Source organism: Schistocerca americana, chromosome 1 (assembly GCF_021461395.2).
Source record: "Schistocerca americana isolate TAMUIC-IGC-003095 chromosome 1, iqSchAmer2.1, whole genome shotgun sequence".
Classification (NCBI taxonomy): Eukaryota; Metazoa; Arthropoda; class Insecta; order Orthoptera; family Acrididae; genus Schistocerca; species Schistocerca americana.
In genome coordinates, this window is record NC_060119.1 from 607,083,264 (window position 1) to 607,107,490 (window position 24,227).

Below are 24,227 nucleotides of genomic sequence, written 5' to 3' on the forward strand. Positions count from 1 at the left end.
TCTGTTCAAAACAAAACTTCCACAAAACATGTACATATTTGTGTAGACAGTCATGGAAGAGATATGGCCAAAATTGTAAAAAGAAATTTTAGCAGTGCTGAAGTGTGTGGAACAGTGAAACCTGGCGCTAAAATACAAGAAATCATAGCAGGCTGCGAATCTGAAAATGTAAAAACTGTCTACATGATGTGGTACACAGGATGCTGCCTTCAATGAAGATTATGATATAATACAAATTCTCAAGGAGAAATTCTTGGCACCTCAAGGTATTCCCTGTGAACATCTCCAAGAGATATGACTTGATCCTACAATCCTGTGTAAAAGAAGCTGTCTCATCAATGTACTTACTATAAATTATAAAATACTTGCAAACTTTTCAGTAATATTCATGTTGAAGATGTAAGCAACTTTAGTAGAGAGTTGTTTGCTAATCACAGTATGCACAGAAAAAAGGTGCCCTTCTAAATGCACCAATTATGGAAGAACTTGACTCCACAAAAAATGGTGCATATAGACAGACTGCATTAGACAAGTGGTTCCTGAAATCACAGGACAAGAATGTATCTCTGTATTCATCAACTACTAATTATTTTTAGACAAAACACGATAACTGCCTCTGGAAAGCATCAACTAGCCATCTTCCAGCAGAATGATAGAGGCTTGTGCAATAAGCTAAATGAACTCACAGTCAATGTGCAAGACTATGGAAGTATAGATCCCACCTATGTACTGTGCTTCACTGAGCTTCACATCTGCTCAGCAGTGGAAAATCTTTTAATACCTGGCTGCAAGAGTCATTCAATAAGTAATGTCCCACTTTTTTTTTCTCAGAACATATTTATTGTTAAAGAGTCAGAATTTGGTGGTAATATACATCAACATGTCTTGTTCATGTCCTATTTTTCTACATAATGTTCATGTCCTATTTTTCTACATAATCTCCATCACATTCTATGCCCATATGTCACCATTGTGGAAGAGCATGTATTCCCTGCTGGTAAAAGCTCTTGTCCTGTAGGCAAAGTCAAGTTTTCACTGCATGACTGACACTTGTCATCTTCAAAGTGTGTTCCCCGTAGAGAATCTTTCAGTGGCCCAAAGAGATGGAAGTCTGAGGGTGCCAGGTCTGGATTGTAGGGTGGATGAGGCAATGATGTCCAACCCAATTTGGTGATGTGTTCCTGGGTTCTCAGACTTGTGTGTGGGTGCTGGAGTGAGATTTCTGCCAGATTATTGTCCAATTGAGCACATTGGAAACGGTTCTTGAGTTTATTCAGAGTCTTCATGCATGTCTCAGAATTTATGGTTGACCCTCTTGGCATCACATCCATGAGAACGACGCCATCACAATCCCAGAAGACTGTCCCCGTAACTTTTCCGGCAGAGGGTGTTGCTTGAATTTCTTCTTTTTTGGTGAATGAGGATGATGCCACTCCATGGACTGCCTTTTTGTTTCTGGTGCAAAGTGGTGCACCCAGCTTTCGTCCCCCGTAACGATCTGTGACCGAGAGGCCTCTCTGTCAATCTCAAAATGCTCCAACAGTTCAGATGAAATGGTCTTCCTTTGAATATTGTGGTCCACTGTGGGCATTTGTGGAACTCATCATGGGCACCTCTTTGAATATCTGAGAGTCTTGATCATTGCAGACACACTTCCAATGTTGACCGACAACTGTAGAGCCAATTGCAGTTGTGATACGCCTGTCGGCATGAATAATGGCATCTGTACAATTCAGCATGCCTGGAGTTCTGTTTCTGTACTTCTTGAGGCTGCAACTTTCTCTACTTATCGTCCAACTGTACTCCTATCAACTGCAGGATCGCCATACACTGCATACACAAATGTTTATGGATGTTCACCACAGTTTCTTTCTCTGCACACAAGAATTCAATAACAGCACACTGCTCATAGTGTGAGTCATGTGTAGACACCATTTTGACGTTGTACTATGACTCTGTCATCTGCCAGAATGGTTCAAAACTTTATCAGCGCACAGAACAAACATAAAATATGAAGCACCAACAAGGACATTTGTCTATGTATATTAATGGCTTTTTAAAAACTATGGGGCATTACTTATTGAATGACCCTAGTACAATCTGATGTCTTCATACTGAAGAAAACAACGAAAAAGAGGAGGTGCTGCTATTCTTTTAATAACTGTCTAAATCAATTGATGTACACTATTTTTGTCTAGAGTAACATTTTGAAGCATGTGCTATTGAACTTTCCGCAAGCAGTTCTAACCTCTTACTGATTGCACACTTTCACTTGGCCCCTGAGTGGAGGGTGCTGGGAGTGGAAGCTTGCGATTGGTTTGCAGCATATTGGTTGCTGAGACAAGTCATACCTCCTCCCAGAGCACCAGCTTACAGCTTGTAAAAGGAATGAATGTATAATAGAGTAATGCATCACAGAAGTGACATGAAAGTCACTACCAAGACCAGGTACATTAGGGCACCTTCAGGGGATCTTGACCTCTTTATGAAGCAGATTAACTAACTTTTATTGCACTTATTTACCTGTAGAACAGATTTTGTAGTACTCTGAGACTTCATCAACTTCCTAATACACAGCAGAGGGAAGATGAACCTGGAAAACTTGATGTACACCTACAACTCAATTCTAGTTGTCATTTTTTCCACTAGAGTAAGTTCATATTCAAGCCCTCTAATTGATAACATTTTTTGTAGACAAAGGAAAACTGGGCAGTATCATCATTACTAAAATACTGAATGTGCTCTCTGATCATGATGGTTAGAGGCCTACTGTTAATAATATGAACATTTGCCAGAATAAAACTGAGTCCCAGTGGAACATTGTCTGACCTATAAATGATTGGGGCCTTTAAATCATACCTCTATGATGTAAACTAGAATCGAATCTATTCTGAAACAGATGTAGTAACCAAGTGGCTACTACACCTACCACCCACAGCATAAGTAAGTTGGGCCACTATGGCAAGCATACTGTGCGCCAGCATTAAAATGGCATGCCCACTACCACCCAAAGTGGGCACCTGGGGCCACCTAGTCTGCTGTGCTTGTGCAGTGCTACACTAGTAATGCCTGACATGAACGGCATCTTCTTAGGGGCACTCTTGGACCTCCAGGCTTTCAGGTGAATTTTTGAGTAATGTGAAATTTCTTTTTATTCTTGCTGATGTCAGTCCATGACCAAATAAATTTTGTCTCTTTTACAGCCATGTATTTCCTTATGTTCCTAGTTAGAACACAAGTAGTGATGTCAAGGGTTGAATTTTCATGTGTTTCAGATTCTGTGGTTTTTCTGCTATTCGGCTCTTTCATGGAGGCTTTACTCCAGCCACTTCTGAGACAATAGCAGGCACATACAGCCTTGTTGGAGTAGTTGTTGGCTATGTTGACTGAGGCTCAGGCACTGGTTGTTCACCTACTTCAAGATCACTATTACTGCACAGGCAGTCGTGGGTACTTACCCACTGCCTCGCTTGGAGGTGTTGCTCACAAGTTTCGCTGGGGTCAGTTCTCTTCAAAAATAGATTTGACCGAAATCTACTTTCAGATCCCATTTGACTAGGCATCAAAACAGTTGCTTGTGCTTAATACACCTTTTGGTTTCTATCAGTATCAACAGATAATGTTTGGAGTCCCTATTGCACCTGCCATCTTTCGAGGTTATTTACAACAAGTTACAAAGGTTGTTCCTCACTGCATTAACTATCTTAATGATATCATCACAACAGGTGCTACAATAATCTCTGGTCTTTATTTACAGTTCTATAGCCGGTGGGCCTCAAATGTAATCTCGCTGAGTCTTACTTTCTCCAGCCTTCCATTGGGCCATGAAGTTTCCTGGCAGGGCATGCGCCTCATGGAACAAAGTATTGCTGCCATTATGGCCTTGCACCATCTGTGTAATCTATGAAAACGTCAGGCATTCATTGGCAAAGTGGTCTACTATCACATGTTTATTCCCCAAACAGCTACTGTTGCTTCTGCAAAGTAATTCTTTTGGCTGGTCTGCAGCCTATGAACATTCTTTTGTGCAATTAAGGATATTCTTCACTTTGCACTGTGTCCTGCAACATTTCAACCCTGTGAACATCTGTCTTGGCCACAGATGTGTCCCAGTATGGGGTGGGGTGACCAACTGCCATTCAAACAACTCTGAACAGCCTATTGCCTTTGCATCAAATACACTTTACTTGGCTCAGCAACATTTTTCTCAGGTGGGAAAATAAGCTCCTGCTGTTGTCTACAACCTAAAAAAATTTCATGTGTTCTTGTACGGTGCAAAATTTCATTTAATTATTGACTTCATGCCCTATGTTTCCCTGTTTAGCCCGCTGGCATCCTTATTGGACAAACCACTCATTATCTTCAGCATTGGACTGTGTTCTTGTCCTGGGCAAATTATGAAACCCATCTTCATCCCACATTGCAACATGTGAATGCAGATGCTCTGTCTTTGTTCCCTATGGGCCCCGACCCCTCGTACAACCAGGAGGAACTGCTTTATTTTCAACTGGATATAAAGACAAGACACATGGTAGATGGTTTCCCCATCACTAGTTCCCCATGTTGCCTCTGCTGTGGCAGTGGATCTGGTGCTCTGACAGGTTATACATCAGTCCAGATATCAGATCTGCTTTGAAATTTTTATGCATGGAGCCACTGTCTCTCCCTCTTGGATGGCATTGTTATCCTGTCAACGGATGAGTGTACCCCCCATGTTGTTGTTCCAACAACTCTGTGGTGGGAGGTCATCTGCTTATTACACCAGGGGCACTGGGGAGTCTCTACTACAAAACCATTGGCATGCAGCAGGTGGTGCTGCACACTGTTTTCTTCACTGTGGCTAGCTCTTATACACCCTTGCGAAAGAGTTCACATTGATTTCACTTATCCTTTTTTAGACACTTTCTGGTTATATTATCAAGTAATGCTTTTTCTCACTCTCCTTATGTTGTTTGTTGCCTGGATGTGGCAGCAGATGTGACTGTGAAGACCCTTTCAAAGATATTCTCCATAGGCTTGCCTTGAATTCGGGTTTTGGACAATGGTCCTCAGTTAATGATGCAGTCTTTCAAGGACTTTTGTACACACAACTGTGTTCACCACATCATTGTGTCTCCCTTCCAGCCACAGTTGAATGGCAAGCCTCAATGTCTTGTTCAAACATTTAGGACACAGATACATAGAAGATTTACTGGCTAAGGAGGCTCTAACAGTTTTTAAAGCTTTTACAGAATGACGCTAATGGGGACCGAGAGTCCCACAGAGCTCCTTCATGGCAGTCAGTTGTGGACCCTGCTCAGTCTCCAGCTACTGGACAAGTGTCCCCTATCGGCGCCAGTTTTGTCAATGTCCACATCTGGCACATCAGTCTGGGTCAGGGCATTTGAATGACACTCTCACTGGATTCTGGCTGTCATCCACAGCCTTCACTGTTCACACTGAAGATCAACTGATGGCATGCCATCAGAACTAGTTGCATCCCACAAGGGGCACAGGGGACCCTTCCTCAGGTCATGGGTCCAATGCCTCATTCTTTCTCGGCTTTGGCCACTCTGGGGTAAAGAAGGCCTGGTCATACTCACTTACCCTGGCAGTCAGGGTTTCATCAGCACTTAGGTTGAGTTTGCTTCCTGTAGCCAGCACCTCCCACTGCGCTGACCAGATGCTGCTGTCACCACAAACAGAAGCCATGTCTCTGCTCCCAGAGCCTCTCCTATCCAGTGTGTTGTCATTGCTGCCTGTGTCTGCACCCCTCATCATGGACTCCAACATCCAGAGGGCTCCCGTTCCCCTGCCATTGGTCCTGTTTACTGGCCACCATGTGGTCCACAAGTGGCGGGGGTGCCCTCATCCCACTCACTTTCGACTGTACGTACTGGCCAAGGTGAATCAGGAGCTTCTTGTGCCTTTGGCTGCCACGTCCTGCACCATCATGTACACTACATTGTGGACATCTCTTCAGTCAGAGCTTCAGGGGTAGTGACAACTGATCTTTCTCCCTGCACGAAACGAAGAATGTAGTAATCCACCACTTACTACACCTACTGCACATGGCGGACATACGTCAGGGGCCACTACAGCAAATGTAGTGTGCTCCAAGATTCAAATGGCACATCCTCAACTAACCAAGGCAGCTGACAAGTGCAACCCAGTCACCAACCACTGTCATCAAGTCCGCCACACATGCACAGCACTACACCAGCAACACCTGATGTGGATAGCATCTTTATAAGGGCTTGCATGGGCCTCTGAGCCTTCAATTGTTATATGTATTTGAGACATGTAAATTAATTTCATTGTATTCTTGTTGATGTTACTCCACTGCCTAATAAACTGTAACTATTTTACAGCTGTGCTCTTCTTTGTGTTCCTAGTTAGAACGGACATCAGTTCAAAATATAATCTCTTTGGTACTGAAACTGCATCAATATTTGAGTCTCAGTACCAAAAAGGTTTACAAGAATCTATGCAAAGAACCATCACAAAAGCCATGGATCACAAAGGCGATAACGTCTTGCAAACAAAAATGAGAAATATACATTACAGGAAAGAAAATCAGGAAACAGAACCCAAAAAAATAATTATAAAAAATACTGTCAAATATTAAGCAAAGTAATTAAACTGTCAAGTTATATTTTAGCTCTGATATCAACGAATTCCATAACAAAACCAAACAATCTGGGACGTAACAAGGGATGGAACAGGTATTGACTGTGAGAGTACACCTAAAGACTTTGTCTTAAATATTGATGACAAACATATAAGCAACCAAGAGCTAATCATAAAAATCTTCAATGGTCATTTCGTAAGTACTGCTGAGCAAATAGGTTGCCATGGCTTCTTAGAGAGTGTCATGTAAATGCTAAAACAAAATTTTCCCAATCTCCCAAGCAGAAATGAGGTAAAGAAAGCCATTATATATCTACATCAATGTACATACTCCACAAGCCAACATATGATGCACTGTAGAGGGTACTATGTACAACTAATAGTCATTTTCTTTCCAGCTCCACTCACAAATGGAATGAGTGAAGACAGCTGTCATTTTCTTTCCATCTCCACTCACAAACAGAATGAGGGAAGAACAGCTGTCTATAATGATAAGTATAAGCCCTATTTTCTCTCATCTATATTTGTTGTCCTTATGCGAAATGTACACTGGCGGCAGTAGAGTCATTTGGTTTCAAACGCTAATTCTCTAAATTTCTTTAATAGCGCCTCATGAAAAGATGATTGTTTTCCATCCAGGGATTCCCATCTGAGTTCACAAGGCATCTTTGTAAAACTTGTATGCTGACTGAAACTTCAGGTAACAAATCTAGTAACAAGCTTCTGAATTGCTTTGATGTCTTTCTCTTCACAAACACTTGAACAGTACTCAAGAATGGGTTACACTAGTTTTCTATATGCTGTCTCCTTCATACATAACCTGCAATTTCCCAAAATTTAAAATGAAATCAATCATTTGCCTTCCCTATTACCAACCAGACATGATGGGTTCCATTTTATATTGCTTTGCTATGTAATGCTGTAGAAAGTGTGATAGGACTACTGTTTTTCTCTCTATGTATAAATGATCTCATGGGCAGGGTGAGGAGAAATGTGTTGATGATGCTGTGATGTACAAGAAGGTGTCACCATTGAGTGACTTCAGCAGGATACAAGACAATGTAAATAGAATTTCTACTTGGTATGATGAATAGCAGCTTGCTCTAAATGTGGACAAATTCAAGTTAATGTGGCTTAGTAGGAAAAACAATCCTGTAACATTCAAATACAGCATTAGCAATGTGCTGCTTGACACAGTTACTGTCTCCTTCAGTTACTGTGTCAAGCAGCACATCTGTAGTTCATTAGTGATGATTAAAATGTTTATTTTTGATCAGATAATGCAAATTTTCAAAATACCTCTTCCTCTTAGTGGCCCAGATGAGGTTCAGTGGAACATACCTATCTCTATTTCTATGTTGCAAAAACTGAAATGATGAACAAACTTTTAAGTGCATGTCTTGCATCAGATGCTCTTTCAGGATAAAAACCTAACATTCGACAGTTGATCTCAAAAATAAGTACATGAAATCTGTTAGGAAAGAGTTAAAGATGTGAAAGAAGAAAAATGGAGTAAAATATAAAAGGTGCTCATGTTGAAACAGTTGCAAAAGTTGCTGACACTGAAAGTAAATGCAAAAGGTGCAACAAAATCAAAGTTAGGAATGTTTATTTGATGTATTCTTTGCATAATAAGTCATTTACAAGTGTTTAAATAAAAAAATTAACATGCAGCAATAAAATCCCTGGTTTAGTCATTATTTTCTATAGTGCTTACATAAGTTTAATTTCCATAGTGTTCAGCCTTTGACTCACTATGAAGTTGTGCATCTTATGGCAAGAAGAATACACATAACTACCACAAACAAGTATGTATTGTGTTAACACATATAATATCTTCATACAGATACTGCTCTTTAACTGTAATAGTTAATGATAATTATCAAACACAGCTCATGGTTTGTTATGCATTAAATGGTGACAAATATTCCAAACTACCTAAATATAAAGAGCATTCAATTTTGGTAACTATGTACACAAATCACCCAGAAACAATTGCACTTTTTTTGATATGGTATCTGCTTACTTCTGGTAGTCAGAGCAGGTACTTTTTATTCTTTAAGATACCCAAAAATCTACATGTGTAAGATTTTTATCCTGTATCTCCAAAATGTGTTGGAGAAAACTGCACAAAGTAAAGACAAGTTCTCCCTGTAGTTGTCCAGTCCAGTAATCATTAGCTCAATGATCTCTGTGACAAGATATATTCATTTCCCCTTAAAGAAAAGTTCTCCCTGTAGTTGTCCAGTCCAGTAATCATTAGCTCAATGATCTCTGTGACACAATGTATATTAATTTCCCCTTTCTTTCTTTTTTTGGGGTGGCGATGGGAATTCTGGACAGGGAGGGCAAAGGAAATGGAATCAATGAAATAACATAGCACTTTCACCTTCTTCCATCCAAATTAGTGTTATTTGTCTTCTGCACAAAATAAAAAAGAGTATTAGTTTTATTTTGTGGAATTGTAAAAATCACATAGAATCACATGTGGAAAACATTTTCACAAGAATAAGTTAAATGTTTACTGTGATTTTCTTACCTCTCTCAAACTTTTCTGTAACTTCTTTTCAAGATCGCCCTTTGTTTTCTGTAATTCATCTTCTAACTGCTTCCTAATGGACTGTATTGCCACTTTCTTTTCTTCATTATGAACCTTTTCCATTTCTGACTTCAGACGTGAAAATTCACGCTGCGTCCGTTCTTCCCACTGCACAAAAATCATTATAGAATTTACCACACAATTAGGCAAGTAATTATATTTAAATAATAACACAGCCACATTAAATTTATAAAAATTCACAATTATATAAACAACAGATCTTAGTAGATCTAGCAGTGGGCATTTTATAAAATGAGTTCTTTTCATATGAATCTGGATTTATTGGTGCTGCTCTCAAAATTTATCTGCATGTTTTAATTTTTAATGTAGACAGAGGGAGGAAATTTGATGATGAATATAATTTTTGAGTGGAGATAAGGGACACTTTACACACTTTATTTGTATTTACAGAAATCATTATGTTTTCCTATGCCAGTAATGAGCAGCATCCTGTCTCTAAATGTTAATGGGATGATGATATGGAGTCATATCCTCTACACAGAAACTTTACCAATGAGTAAATCAATTCCATTTAATCACTGGATCAATCAGTTCCAAATACAAACAGTAAATATTGAACATGAGCTATAACAGCAGCTGTATAAGCCAATCAAAGACAGGTGTAAAAGCTCAAGAACCATTGGGTTTATGCATACTACTCAGCTAGAATACACTGAACTGTAAGCAAATGGAGAAGAGTACACTCTTTCTAAAGTGTACTCTCTTGTTGGTGTATTAGTGTGAAGCCCGCATCTCATGGTCGTGCGGTAGCATTCTCGCTTCCCACGCCCGGGTTCCCGGGTTCAATTCCCGGCGGGGTCAGGGATTTTCTCTGCCTCGTGATGGCTGGGTGTTGTATGCTGTCCTTAGGTTAGTTAGGTTTAAGTAGTTCTAAGTTCTAGGGGACTGATGACCATAGATGTTAAGTCCCATAGTGCTCAGAGCCATTTTTATTAGTGTGAATAACGTAACTGCAGCAACATTGATGTTCATTGTTCAAGTAACTAGTAAAGTTACATTCCAGGTGATGAGTGTAAATGACTTTAATTCATAGAAATTGAGTTGATAGCATATTGAGGATGGTTTGTTGATTTGGTGGAGGGGACCAAACAATGAGGTCATCGGTCTCATCGTGTTAGGGAGGGATGGGGAAGGAAGTCATCCATGCCCTTTAAAAGGAACCATCCCAGCATTTGCCTGAAACAATTTAGGGAAATCACAGAAAACCTAAATCAGGACGGCTGGATGCGGATTTGAGCCGTCGTCCTCCCGAATGCAAGTCCAGCGTTCTAACCATTGCGCCACCTCGCTCGATCATATTGAGAATATTGGTTATATGTTTATTTGAGAAGTATCTGGACTCTAGAACATGTACCCGCTGCAAAAAATAAACTTCTTTCCAGGTTTGAAAAAAAAAATTATGAATTTACTAAAAACTAGTGTGTCAGAAATGTAGTGCAATCTTTACCTTAGATAATTCACACACTTGTCATCAATATGAGAACTGAAATAAGCAGTAAAAGAATAGAGACAGAAACATAAAATTCTTTTTTTTTCTGTACCTTTATTGCGAAAAAAGGAACCTTTATAGGATTGCTTTGTCGGTCTGTCTGTCTGGATGTTAAACACCCCTTTTTCTCAGGAATGGATAGACATATCAAGCTGAAATTTATGTCACATACTAAGATCCTAAAGTTCCTTGGCAGTGTAAAAATTTAAATGTCAAAGTGAATGTAATAAAAAATACAGCGATTTATGTCACATATTTTGATACTTACCAACTCACTCATCAAAAGCTAAAGAGTACTTCCTTCCTCTTCAACCCTTCATCCAGTGGCTCCCTCTTCAGGCCAAAGGATTGAAAGGGAAGGAAGAGGGGTGAAGGAAAAGGACTGGAGAGGTCTAGGAAAAGGGGTAATTTTAGGAAAGTCACCCAGAGCTACAGGTCAGGGGAGACTTACCATATGGGATGGAAAGGAAAGAATGATCGTTGGGGCAGTCTGTCCATATGTTAAGTCCCTTCAAGGATTATGGCACAAGATGGGAAATTACACACACACACACACACACAAAACCTTAAAATTGTAATTTTCTCAAAAGCCTTGGACTTCCTGAAACCGATATTTTGCCAGTATCATTATTGACAACAGGCAAAAATTGTCGAGATTCTCAATTTCCAGGTGGATGAACTATCTATATACACAATTAAGTTTGTACTCAGAACATATTAACACTCAGTTTAATGGAAAATAAAATTGTCTACTATGACGATGTACTTAAAGGTTTCGTGTCTGTGTGGTTGTGTGTGTACTATTGCTAGAAAAAGAGCCAGTGCTGGAAAGCTAGTGTGAAAGGTCTTTTCTGGTATGTGTCCTCCACACATCGATCTGCCATAGGTAAGTGGTTGCCTTTCCCTTATTTTACATATCGCCCCAGCCAGGAATTTCTATTATTGTTACACAAGCTGTAGAAGAGAATCTCTTAGGCACGGCTTAGGAAGAAACTTTTTACAAACCTAACTAGTATATGTGGGAAATTTACACACCACAGAAAACAGAAATATAATAAAATGTAAAATACAGTCAGTTAAAGCTTATAGCAAAGTGAATCAATGAATTTAGTCAATTGTGTGGGACAAAATATGGAAACTATGTAGCCATCTTTACCTGAGCATTAATTTCATTCCTCTGGATTTGAAGTTGTGACTGAAGTTTCCTTTCTGCCTCTGCGACATGTTTGTCATGAATGTTCTGAAAATGAAATCTATTTGTCACTTCCTTAGTGCAAATATCATACTGTGTATTTTAAATGACAACAGCTGAATAATAGTTTGGTTTCATGTTTTTTAGTATAACTTACGTATTCCAATTCATTATACTTGAAACTAAGCTTGCGAATTAAAAATGTAAAAGACTAACAGCAAGTAAGTTGCCTTTTTTGTTGTGGTAAGGCCAAACCAAACCTGACCAGCATGTTGTTGTTGTTGTGGTCTTCAGTCCTGAGACTGGTTTGATGCAGCTCTCCATGCTACTCTGTCCTGTGCAAGCTTCTTCATCTTCCAGTACCTACTGCAACCTACATCCTTCTGAATCTGCTTAGTGTATTGATCTCTTGGTCTCCCTCTACGATTTTTACCCTCCACGCTGCCCTCCAATGCTAAATTTGTGATCCCTTGATGCCTCAAAGCATGTCCTACCAACAGATCCCTTCTTCTAGTCAAGTTGTGCCACAAACTTCTCTTCTCCCCAATCCTATTCAATACCTCCTCATTAGTTACGTGATCTACCCACCTTATCTTCAGCATTCTTCTGTAGCACCACATTTCAAAAGCTTCTATTCTCTTCTTGTCCAAACTGGTTATTGTCCATGTTTCACTTCCATACATGGCTACACTCCATACAAATACTTTCAGAAACGACTTCCTGACACTTAAATCTATACTCGATGTTAACAAATTTCTCTTCTTCAGAAACGATTTCCTTGCCATTGCCAGTCTACATTTTATATCCTCTCTACTTTGACAGTCATAAGTTATTTTACTCCCTAAATAGCAAAACTCCTTTACTACTTTAAGTGTCTCATTTCCTAATCTAATCCCCTCAGCATCACCCGATTTAATTTGACTACATTCCATTATCCTCGTTTTGCTTTTGTTGATGTTCATCTTATATCCTCCTTTAAAGACACTGTCCATTCCGTTCAACTGCTCTTCCAAGTCCTTTGCTGTCTCTGACAGAATTACAATGTCATCGGCAAACCTCAAAGTTTTTACTTCTTCTCCATGAATTTTAATACCTACTCCGAATTTTTCTTTTGTTTCCTTTACTGCTTGCTCAATATACAGATTGAATAACATCGGGGAGAGGCTACAACCCTGTCTCACTCCTTTCCCAACCACTGCTTCCCTTTCATGCCCCTTGACTCTTATAACTGCCATCTGGTTTCTGTACAAATTGTAAATAGCCTTTCGCTCTCTGTATTTTACCCCTGCCACCTTCAGAATTTGAAAGAGAGTATTCCAGTTAACGTTGTCAAAAGCTTTCTCTAAGTCTACAAATGCTAGAAACGTAGGTTTGCCTTTCCTTAATCTTTCTTCTAAGATAAGTCGTAAGGTTAGTATTGCCTCACGTGTTCCAACATTTCTACGGAATCCAAACTGATCTTCCCTGAGGTCCGCTTCTACCAGTTTTTCCATTCGTCTGTAAAGAATTTGCGTTAGTATTTTGCAGCTGTGACTTATTAAACTGATAGTTCTGTAATTTTCACATCTGTCAACACCTGCTTTCTTTGGGATTGGAATTATTATATTCTTCTTGAAGTCTGTGGGTATTTCGCCTGTCTCATACATCTTGCTCACCAGATGGTAGAGTTTTGTCATGACTGGCTCTCCCAAGGCCATCAGTAGTTCTAATGGAATGTTGTCTACTCCCGGGGCCTTGTTTCGACTCAGGTCTTTCAGTGCTCTGTCAAAATCTTCGTGAAGTATCTTATCTCCTATTTCATCTTCATCTACATCCTCTTCCATTTCCATAATATTGCCCTCAAATACATCGCCCTTGTATAAACCCTCTATATACTCCTTCCACCTTTCTGCCTTCCCTTCTTTGCTTAGAACTGGGTTGCCATCTGAGCTCTTGATATTCATGCAAGTGGTTCTCTTCTCTCCAAAGGTCTCTTTAATTTTTCTGTAGGCAGTATCTATCTTACCCCTAGTGAGACAAGCCTCTACATCCTTACATTTGTCCTCTAGCCATCCCTGCTTAGCCATTTTGCACTTCCTGTCGATCTCATTTTTAAGTCGTTTGTATTCCTTTTTGCCTGCTTCATTTACTGCATTTTTATATTTTCTCCTTTCATCAATTAAATTCAATATTTCTTCTGTTACCCAAGGATTTCTATTAGCCCTTGTCTTTTTACCTACTTGATCCTCTGCTGCCTTCACTACTTCATCCCTCAGAGCTACCCATTCTTCTTCTACTGTATTTCTTTCCCCCATTCCTGTCAATTGTTCCCTTATGCTCTCCCTGAAACTCTGTACAACCTCTGGTTCTTTCAGTTTATCCAGGTCCCATCTCCTTAAATTCCCGCCTTTTTGCAGTTTCTTCAGTTTCAATCTGCAGTTCATAACCAATAGATTGTGGTCAGAATCCACATCTGCCCCTGGAAATGTCTTACAATTTAAAACCTGGTTCCTAAATCTCTGTCTTACCATTATGTAATCTATCTGATATCTTTTAGTATCTCCAGGATTCTTCCAGGTATACAACCTTCTTTCATGATTCTTGAACCAAGTGTTAGCTATGATTAAGTTATGCTCTGTGCAAAATTCTACAAGGTGGCTTCCTCTTTCATTTCTTCCCCCCAATCCATATTCACCTACTAAGTTTCCTTTTCTCCCTTTTCCTACTGACGAATTCCAGTCACCCATGACTATTAAATTTTCATCTCCCTTCACTACCTGAATAATTTCTTTTATCTCGTCATACATTTCATCAATTTCTTCATCATCTGCAGAGCTAATAAACTTGTACTACTGTAGTAGGCATGGGCTTTGTGTCTATCTTGGCCACAATAATGCGTTCACTATGCTGTTTGTAGTAGCTAACCCGCACTCCTATTTTTATATTCATTATTAAACCTACTCCTGCATTACCCCTATTTGATTTTGTATTTATAACCCTGTAATCACCTGACCAAAAGTCTTGTTCCTCCTGCCACTGAACTTCACTAATTCCCACTATATCTAACTTTAAGCTATCCATTTCCCTTTTTAAATTTTCTAACCTACCTGCCCGATTAAGGGATCTGACATTCCACGCTCCGATCCGTAGAATGCCAGTTTTCTTTCTCCTGATAACGACCAGCATAACAAAACAAATAATATGACATCAGATTTGATTTTGATGCAAATTCTTCATATTTTGCATTCAATTTTCAGTTCAAGAGAAATAGACTGAAAATAACTAATGACATATCTTCCTCTTCTAGAGACTGATACTTTAGTTCACATGCATAACTTATCCAAGGCATGCTGAATTACAACATAAATACCTGGATTGTTGCAGCATAACTTTTTTCTGTTTCAATAACTGTTTTCAGGCGAGCTACTTCCTCTTTCAGCATTTTCTCTGCAACTTGTAACTCTTCTGTCTGTCTTGCTGCATTTCTCATTGATCTTTGTTGCTCATGTGAAAGTCCTCTTAACTGATGTACCTCTGCTTCATATGCTTTGAGAGTTGCAATCTAAAAGTAGACTTTACATATGTACTATGGCAAAATTAAAATTATTAGTCATCAATTCTTAATCATTACTTCACTTAGGTACAAATAGGTATTAGCTCATTAGCAAATGTATGAAAAATACATCAGGTTTCATCTTTTATTTAACATTATGAACACATGCAGCTTTCAAATTAGGTGATTTCTACTGATAAATGTACTCATCAACGGGCAACCATACTTGTGATTCTACAACCAGAGGTGCCAGTGATCACCCTTTCTGTCCTAAATGCTGACCTCATCCTAAAAGTACGAGATGATTTCCTTACTTGAAACCTCTGTCTCACCCTGTTTAAGCTTCTATACTTACTATCCACTGCAAATTTATTCTGCTGTTCTGCTTACCTCTCCTTTATGCTGCTGTTCCAATTTCTTTGTAGTTTCTTTGATTTTCTCTTCAAAAGCTTGCTCTTTCTCAACTAAGCGTTTTTTGCATGCTTGCTCTACTTCTCGCAGCTTCCATTCAAAGTCATCAAGCATTTGTTGTTCCCTATTGGTTGTCTCCGTATGAAGTTTCTCAAACTGTGCTTGCATTTCAGCCTTCTCTTGTTGTGCCTCATCCAGTGCCTGAAAAATAATGCTATCAACATTTCAAATCTTCAGTACTGTGTGATTGTGTAGTTTCCCTATGCATCTAAGTTCAACACCATTTTAAACAGAACAGTTGTATCTACATATAATTTACTGGGGTTCAAGCAGTTATATTGGGAATAACTGAATATTCACAAGAAAATAAGTTTGAAAAATCTATCTTTAAAAAACTTTAAAGCACTTATATTGCTGTATGAAATTAGACAGAAAGATTAAAAAAAAAAAGAAAGTAAAAAGAAAAACTCAGATGCTTGAAAATAAAAGTGTTCTACATCTTGTGATAAATGAGTCACAAAGTACAGGAAAGGTGTGAGAAGTAGTACTCATTTCCAGGAACTTTTCTGTGTTGTGATTCAAGGTTTAGAGTAACTTTTCTTTTGTCTTGTATCTATATCATTCCTTTACCGTAAACAAAAGAGTTCTGGTAGCAGGTAAATAATTAAGGAATGAAGTTAACATTTCACTGAATAGGCACGCAGAAAAGTAATAAAAACTTTGCTAACTTTCAGGTGAACCCTTTTTCAAGGTACAGACACACACCCTTGCATGCTCACACACAAACACACACACACACACACACACACACACACAAAACACACAAAACACACACACACACACACTTGCACAGCCACTGCGCATTTCCGGCAACACAGCGTAACTACACACACACACACACACACGTGTGTGTGTGTGTAGTTACGCTGTGTTGCCGGAAATGCACAGTGGCTGTGCAAGTGTGTGTGTGTGTGTGTGTGTGTGTGTGTGTGTGTGTGTGTGTGTGTGTGTGTGTGTGTGTGTGTGTGTTTGTGTGTGAGCATGCATGGGTGTGTGTCTGTACCTTGAAAAAGGGTTCACCTGAAAGTTAGCAAAGTTTTTATTACTTTTCTGCGTGCCTATTCAGTGTGTGTGTGTGTGTGTGTGTGTGTGTGTGTGTGTGTGTGTGTACCTCTGGCTTGAAAAAGGATTCACCCAAAAACCAGCATCTTGGCAACTCAGAGCCTTTACTACTTGGTGAGTTGTTACTTTTACTCCTAAATTACTTATATCTTTTCTTTACTTTTTCATACTTCTTATGTCAGCAGCTTGTACTCTTGAGGTTAGCATTGCTGGGTCAGGGAGTTTTTTCTCTTGAATCTGGCTGTGTGTGTGTGTGTGTGTGTGTGTGTGTGTGTGTGTGTGTGTGTGTGTGTGTATGTGCACGCGCGTGTGAACATGCGCTCATGCACGCACGTGCATGTGTGTTGTCCTCATCATCATTGACGTGCAAGTTGATAAAGTGTTGTCGAATAAAAAGACTTGCACTAGGCCGACGAACTCCTCAGAAAGCAACTCCCGGCCAAAAATGCCATAATCAAATATAATTTCAATCTGCTTCTTTATCTCAATGAATAATAGCTTTAAAAATTATAAAATCAAATATATTATTTCATTTATGCACCTGTCCTGGCTGCTCCAGTTGGTCCTTTTCCTTTATCTTAAATTGTGTTAATGATAGAGGTTTATTTTATATTGTGAATCATGGCACTTTAGATATAAATAAGCTACAATGCTGTGGATTGTGGATTAAAAAAGAGAAGTATACATCTTCAATTAGTTGCCATATCTGAAATTTCATGTTGTTCCTTGTATTATCAGATCTCTAGTAACAATTTTTTGTAAGGCACAAGAGCTGAACTATTTCTGCATATCAAGAAACATAACCCAAGGCCCTAACTGTCTGTGTAAGAATCAACAGCACTAAATATTAATAATTCACAATTAAGTGTGTTCCCATATCTGAAATTTCATGTTGTCCCTGTATTATTAGGGCTCTAGTAACGATTTTTTGTAGATCACATGAGCTGAACTATTTCTGCATATCAAAATACATAGCCCATGGCCATTACTGTCTGTGTAAGAATCAACAGCCCTAGATATTAATAATTCTTAATTAAATGTGTTCAAAAGATGGTTTAGAGTTTTAGGCCAAAAAAGTTTCCTGTGATTTATACGTAAGAAAGGTAATTCAGAAACTGGATGAACTGACCTCTTGAACAATTTTCATCTCCTCTTCTCTTTCTGCTTCTAACTGAATGCGAAGCTTCTCCAAACGATCACGTTCCTGCTGCATATCCTTGAGCTGAACTTCCAGCTCTTTAACTTTTTCCTCCAATTTCTTTGTGGATTCACTGTCTTCTGCAAAAAATACAACATTTTATATACAAAAATCAATAACAAGACTACAGAATTCCTACTGACATAAGCACACAACTTTCACTAATAACTTTTCCTGTTATAACAACAGCAAAACAGCTATAACAATGGTTGAATGATACCTTGAAACAGCTGTCTGATCTATATGAAAATATATCCTATGACTATTGTTTAGGTATAGCTCTACTAATCACCAATGACTTCGAAAATAATTTCAAGTAAATGCTTCCTCTAATAATTTGTTCCTAGTCTTCATTGAAATTCCTCAAAGTTTCCTTAATTAACAAAATAACACAAGGTAAACCAAATATTACAGTTATAAAACTAATAGTTCTCAATTATACAGTAACTCATACAGTGTCTCATTTGGTCCTTTCTTTTCTTTCCTTTTTTATTTGTGCTACAATCACATGTAAACATACTAAAAGTGTTCAAAATCAAGTATCAGACAGTAACCATTAAACCCACAAGTCTTTAAAGAATATGCATACAACAGCTTCAAACATTTCGTTTCTTTACAAGGGAGTTAATGTCTTAAATATTTGACTTTAAGCATGATTGTGACAAAAAGTTTGAAATTAAGTTGAGAGTTTGTTGGTAGTCACTAAGTGCTCTCTTTCTGAAATACTGGATGTATACAATCTTGAGAATATGTGCTCCATTTTAAGCAAAAGCTAGTTTTTCATGTATCTCAATACTTAAGATGTCATATGTTCTGAACCACCTGCTGTACAATTACATAATTTTGCAGGTACTTTTCGAAATAAATGTAGATACTACCTGAAAAGTGTGTTTTTAATACAGTTAGTAGTAAAGAAGTAATAAATTTGGACGTCATGCCTTATGTAATAACCGATAAACTTTTTTCCTTTAATAATTTTTTGGGATATGTCAGCAAGAAAAAGTTTAACAAATGTTTAAAATATGTATAAAGTATGTTGAAAGTCACTAAACCTGTAACCTAAAGGGAAGCCCAGTGCTTCAGTTGCCCACTGCCTCAGTTCACTAAAACACAGACCACACCTGACAACAGGAGGCTGAATAACTTTCCTTAACTTTAACATTTAAGATTGACCAGTAAATTAACTCCATAAAATCAAGGTTAAACAACAACTAATTTCACTCACAAGTGCTTCTTTAAATAAAACTGTACTTGATAAACAAACACTAAGACTGGGAAATGAACTGGCTGCCGAGAACTGACACTCACTAGAAATTAACGACACACATCTGCAAAAACATCAGTATTATGCGGAAGCAGAGCATACACTTAGTAAGAGGACTCAAATGAAATCAAACAAACATAACAAACATAACACCAAGAGCGATCACAATCACAGTTAACTAAGTGCTCTTAGAGTACTTAACTGAGTGTCTTGATGTTGGGGCGATTTTGTGAAAAGTGCCCTCAATATAGTCCGATTATTGTGTGCCATCAGTTACACTACATCAAGACCCACACACTGTTTTTGAATGTAATACTTGTCTTATTGCATAAAATTTTTAATATAAGGCTAAACCGGTTTATGAGTAAATTATGACAGTATCTAAAATTGTATAAATCTGGTCAATGATTATGTGAAATATTGAAAATCTAATTTCTGTTGCCCCCGGAAACAGCTAGATAGACAACCTGCAGCTGGTACCGCATTCCAGGACAGTGATTTGCTAATATAGACTACTTATTTTGCACATTCAGTGGCAATGTAGAATTACAGCCACTGATGTTCAATGATGTTTTTGGAATTGTTCCCTAGAGTGCAGAGTATCATTAGACATTTAATCACATACCGCTTTTCATTTTATGTGGACTTTTTTTAACTTATTATGTTTATTTTCTAATAAACTGTGAAAATAAAAGTTCCATTTCTGTTTGACATATCATCATCATCCAGTGATAGCAGTCCATCAGGACTGCACATTCCCTTAACAAGTTGCTTTCACCTCCACCAATTTAGTGCCTCCTTCCAGTGTCCTGAAATGCCCAGCAGGGTTTGATTATTTCTTAGGTTATGGTACCAATACAGTCTTGCTCTGCCGAGCTGAGAGGGGGCGGGGGTGTTGATTGTCCTTCCACAGCTTTATAATATACTTTTTCAGACATCATTCCAACATGAGCAGCATGCTGGATCCACTTGCTTGCCAAAATATTGATAATCTGATGTCCAATTACATGAACTCTCATCTGTCTTGAATTCGGCTGAAGATACTCCTTGTTTTGAAGATGTCAAGTTCATTTCTGTACAACATCCCACCTGTCAATGTTTTATAATCAAAATTGTTCACTTTGGTAAAGGAGGAGGACATTAGTGTTTTAACGTCCCCTTGACAACGAGGGCATTAGAGACGGAGCACAAGCTCGGATTAGTGAAGGATGGGGATGGAAGTCGGCCGTGCCCTTTCAAAGGAACCATCCCAGCATTTGCCTGAAGTGATCCAGGGAAATCACGGAAAACCTAAATCAGGATGGCCGACGCGGGATTGAACCGCCGTCCTCCTGAATGCGAGTCCAGTGTGCTAATCACTGCGCCACCTCGCTCGGTACTTTGGTAAAAATCGATGTTGCAGACATTTAGTTTTGTTCTTTGAGATAGGCTTTGAATCTTACTCTATTTCATAGACTCAGAAAATAATACTCTCTTCTGTAGTTTCTTACTTACATGTTGATCTGGTAGGTTATATATAGTGAACTGTGCTCCCAAGTATATGAATTTCACCATTAACTTGAACTTTAATTTTCCTGCAAGCAGTAGATTCCTGTCTTATTTCATCCAAGACATCAACATCTATTTAGTGTTACTTTCATTGATTTCTTGCATACTTTCATAGTCTACATGAAACCTTTTGTTATGTCTTTTTGTACATCCTTTTCTTACCTGATCACCACAATGAAATCTTTGCAGGTTTCTGATTTATTATGTACCTTATCTCGCTTCCTAATGATCCATTCCAACATTAGACTTAATACTTCTCATTTTTCTACTTATTCAAACTAAATAGGAACATTATTAAAAATCATCCATGGAATTTCTGAATGACTTATTCGGATGTAATGGAACTTTGCCGTCATCACCAAAAGGTTGGAGTGTCTGGTTGAAACTGCACCTCTGACTCTGCCTCTGGCTACGACATTTTTGGAACACGTCTTACCACAGGTTACCGCTATCAGATCTATCATTCGACTATGTCTGACATTATGATTTTCCACTATGGTTCTGATTTTGGATGATGTTTTACATTTTTCCATTATTATGCTTTCCATCTGCTCCATTGTTGGAATTCGCTAGGTGCATGGCAGCATTTAGTATGGAGATCTGACAGCTCAAAGTGTGTTGCATTTGCATGTTTCTAGTAGGATAATGGCTATAGAAATTGTGGAAGTGGTGATGAAATTGCCACGGGCCTTCTTGAAGACACCGAGGGTGAAGGAAAATTTAGTGATGAAAATGAATGAGAAGAAACTTCTGCTGTGTGCAATGATATGAGTTTTAGTGAATCAAAATCTACTAATGGAGTGGAAAGTGATGGAGAGGCATAACTTGTAGCAAAAACATGAAAGGTTTATTGAAATGGAAATGGTGATCTGAGGAAGATTACTTTTTCTTTGATGCAACAAGGTTTCACCATAGTTTATGGTGTTTGACTAAAATTCAAACTTGAATATTTCCAACTCTTCTTCACTGACAATATATCAGTGAAATTGTGAATACTACAAATATGTACGCTAAATAAAAGATACAGAAAATCACTTCACTCACAAAACACTCAATGAGGTAATTATGGAGGGATGTTTCATTGGAAGAATTGAAGCTTTCCTTGGTGTAATACTGAACATGGCCTTGATTATTATTATTATCTTCTTTCCTTTCTCAGACCTTAGGTCTGGTTAAAAATGGAAAGTGACGTGGACCTTGATCAAGCGTGACTTCCTTTTAACTGTACGGTATATGTTATATTGCATTTAGGAACTTTTGGGTGATTGAACATGTATCAATAATTACGGATTTCTGTAGTTGTATATATAAGTTTGGATGTAACTGTATTGCATTGATGTACTGGTGGATATTGTGTGATATGACTCCTGTTGTTGATAGTATAATTGGTATAATGTCAACTTTATCCTGATGCCACATGTCCTTGACTTCCTCAGCCAGTTGGATGTATTTTTCAATTTTTTCTCCTGTTTTCTTTTGTATATTTGTTGTATTGGGTATCGATATTTCAATTAGTTGTGTTAATTTCTTCTTTTTATTGGTGAGTATGATGTCAGGTTTGTTATGTGGTGTTGTTTTATCTGTTATAATGGTTCTGTTCCAGTATAATTTGTATTCATCATTCTCCAGTACATTTTGTGGTGCATACTTGTATGTGGGAACATGTTGTTTTATAAGTTTATGTTGTAAGGCAAGCTGTTGATGTATTATTTTTGCTACATTGTCATGCCTTCTGGGGTATTCTGTATTTGCTAGTATTGTACATCCACTTATGATGTGATCTATTGTTTCTATTTGTTGTTTGCAAAGTCTGCATTTATCCGTTGTGGTATTGGGATCTTTAATAATATGCTTGCTGTAATATCTGGTGTTTATTGTTTGATCCTGTATTGCAATCATGAATCCTTCCGTCTCACTGTATATATTGCCTTTTCTTAGCCACATGTTGGATGCATCTTGATCGATGTGTGGCTGTGTTAGATGATGCGGGTGCTTGCCATGTAGTGTTTTCTTTTTCCAATTTACTTTCTACGTATCTGTTGATGTTATGTGATCTAAAGGGTTGTAGAAGTGGTTATGAAATTGCAGTGGTGTAGCTGATGCATTTATATGAGTGACTGCTTTGTGTATTTTGCTAGTTTCTGCTCGTTCTATAAAGAATTTTCTTAAATTGTCTACCTGTCCATAATGTAGGTTTTTTATGTCGATAAATCCCCTACCTCCTTCCTTTCTGCTTAATGTGAATCTTTCAGTTGCTGAATGTATGTGATGTATTCTATATTTGTGGCATTGTGATCGTGTAAGTATATTGAGTGCTTCTAGGTCTGTGTTACTCCATTTCACTACTCCAAATGAGTAGGTCAATATTGGTATAGCATAAGTATTTATAGCTTTTGTCTTGTTTCTTGCTGTCAATTCTGTTTTCAGTATTTTTGTTAGTCTTTGTCTATATTTTTCTTTTAGTTCTTCTTTAATATTTGTATTATCTATTCCTATTTTTTGTCTGTATCCTAGATATTTATAGGCATCTGTTTTTTCCATCGCTTCCATGCAGTCGCTGTGATTATCCAATATGTAATCTTCTTGTTTAGTGTGTTTTCCCTTGACTATGCTATTTTTCTTACATTTGTCTGTTCCAAAAGCCATATTTATATCATTGCTGAATACTTCTGTTATCTTTAGTAATTGGTTGAGTTGTTGATTTGTTGCTGCCAGTAGTTTTAGATCATCCATGTATAGCAGATGTGTGATTTTGTGTGGGTATGTCCCAGTAATATTGTATCCATAATTTGTATTATTTAGCATGTTGGATAGTGGGTTCACAGCAAGGCAGAACCAGAAAGGACTTAATGAGTCTCCTTGGTATATTCCACGCTTAATCTGTATTGGCTGTGATGTGATATTATTTGAATTTGTTTGGATATTAAGTGTGGTTTTCCAATTTTTCATTACTATGTTTAGGAACTGTATCAATTTAGGATCTACTTTGTATATTTCCAATATTTGTAGTAACCATTAGTGGGGTACACTATCAAAAGCTTTTTGGTAATCAATGTATGCGTAGTGTAGTGACCTTTGTTTAGTTTTAGCTTGGTATGTCACCTCCGCATCTATTATCAGTTGCTCTTTACATCCTCGTGCTCCTTTGCAACAGCCTTTTTGTTCTTCATTTATAATTTTGTTCTGTGTTGTATGTGTCATTAATTTCTGTGTAATGACTGAAGTTAATATTTTGTATATTG

The 24,227-nt window shown here is 38.1% G+C and overlaps 1 protein-coding gene across 5 annotated transcripts in view; it reads right to left on the reverse strand.

Annotated features, from left to right (window-relative positions):
• The window catches only part of LOC124607173 (golgin subfamily A member 6-like protein 22), a 311,550-nt gene that overhangs the window by 98,252 nt on the left and 189,071 nt on the right, over positions 1–24,227 (reverse strand). For all 5 annotated transcript variants that reach the window (XM_047139399.1, XM_047139390.1, XM_047139407.1 and 2 more), the window contains exons 4-8: positions 18,105–18,253; positions 15,833–16,054; positions 15,260–15,451; positions 11,875–11,958; positions 9,149–9,316 (exon numbers count right to left, since the gene is read on the reverse strand). In XM_047139399.1, coding sequence (XP_046995355.1) covers positions 9,149–9,316; positions 11,875–11,958; positions 15,260–15,451; positions 15,833–16,054; positions 18,105–18,253 — 815 coding nt within the window. The remainder of the gene's footprint in view (positions 1–9,148; positions 9,317–11,874; positions 11,959–15,259; positions 15,452–15,832; positions 16,055–18,104; positions 18,254–24,227) is intronic.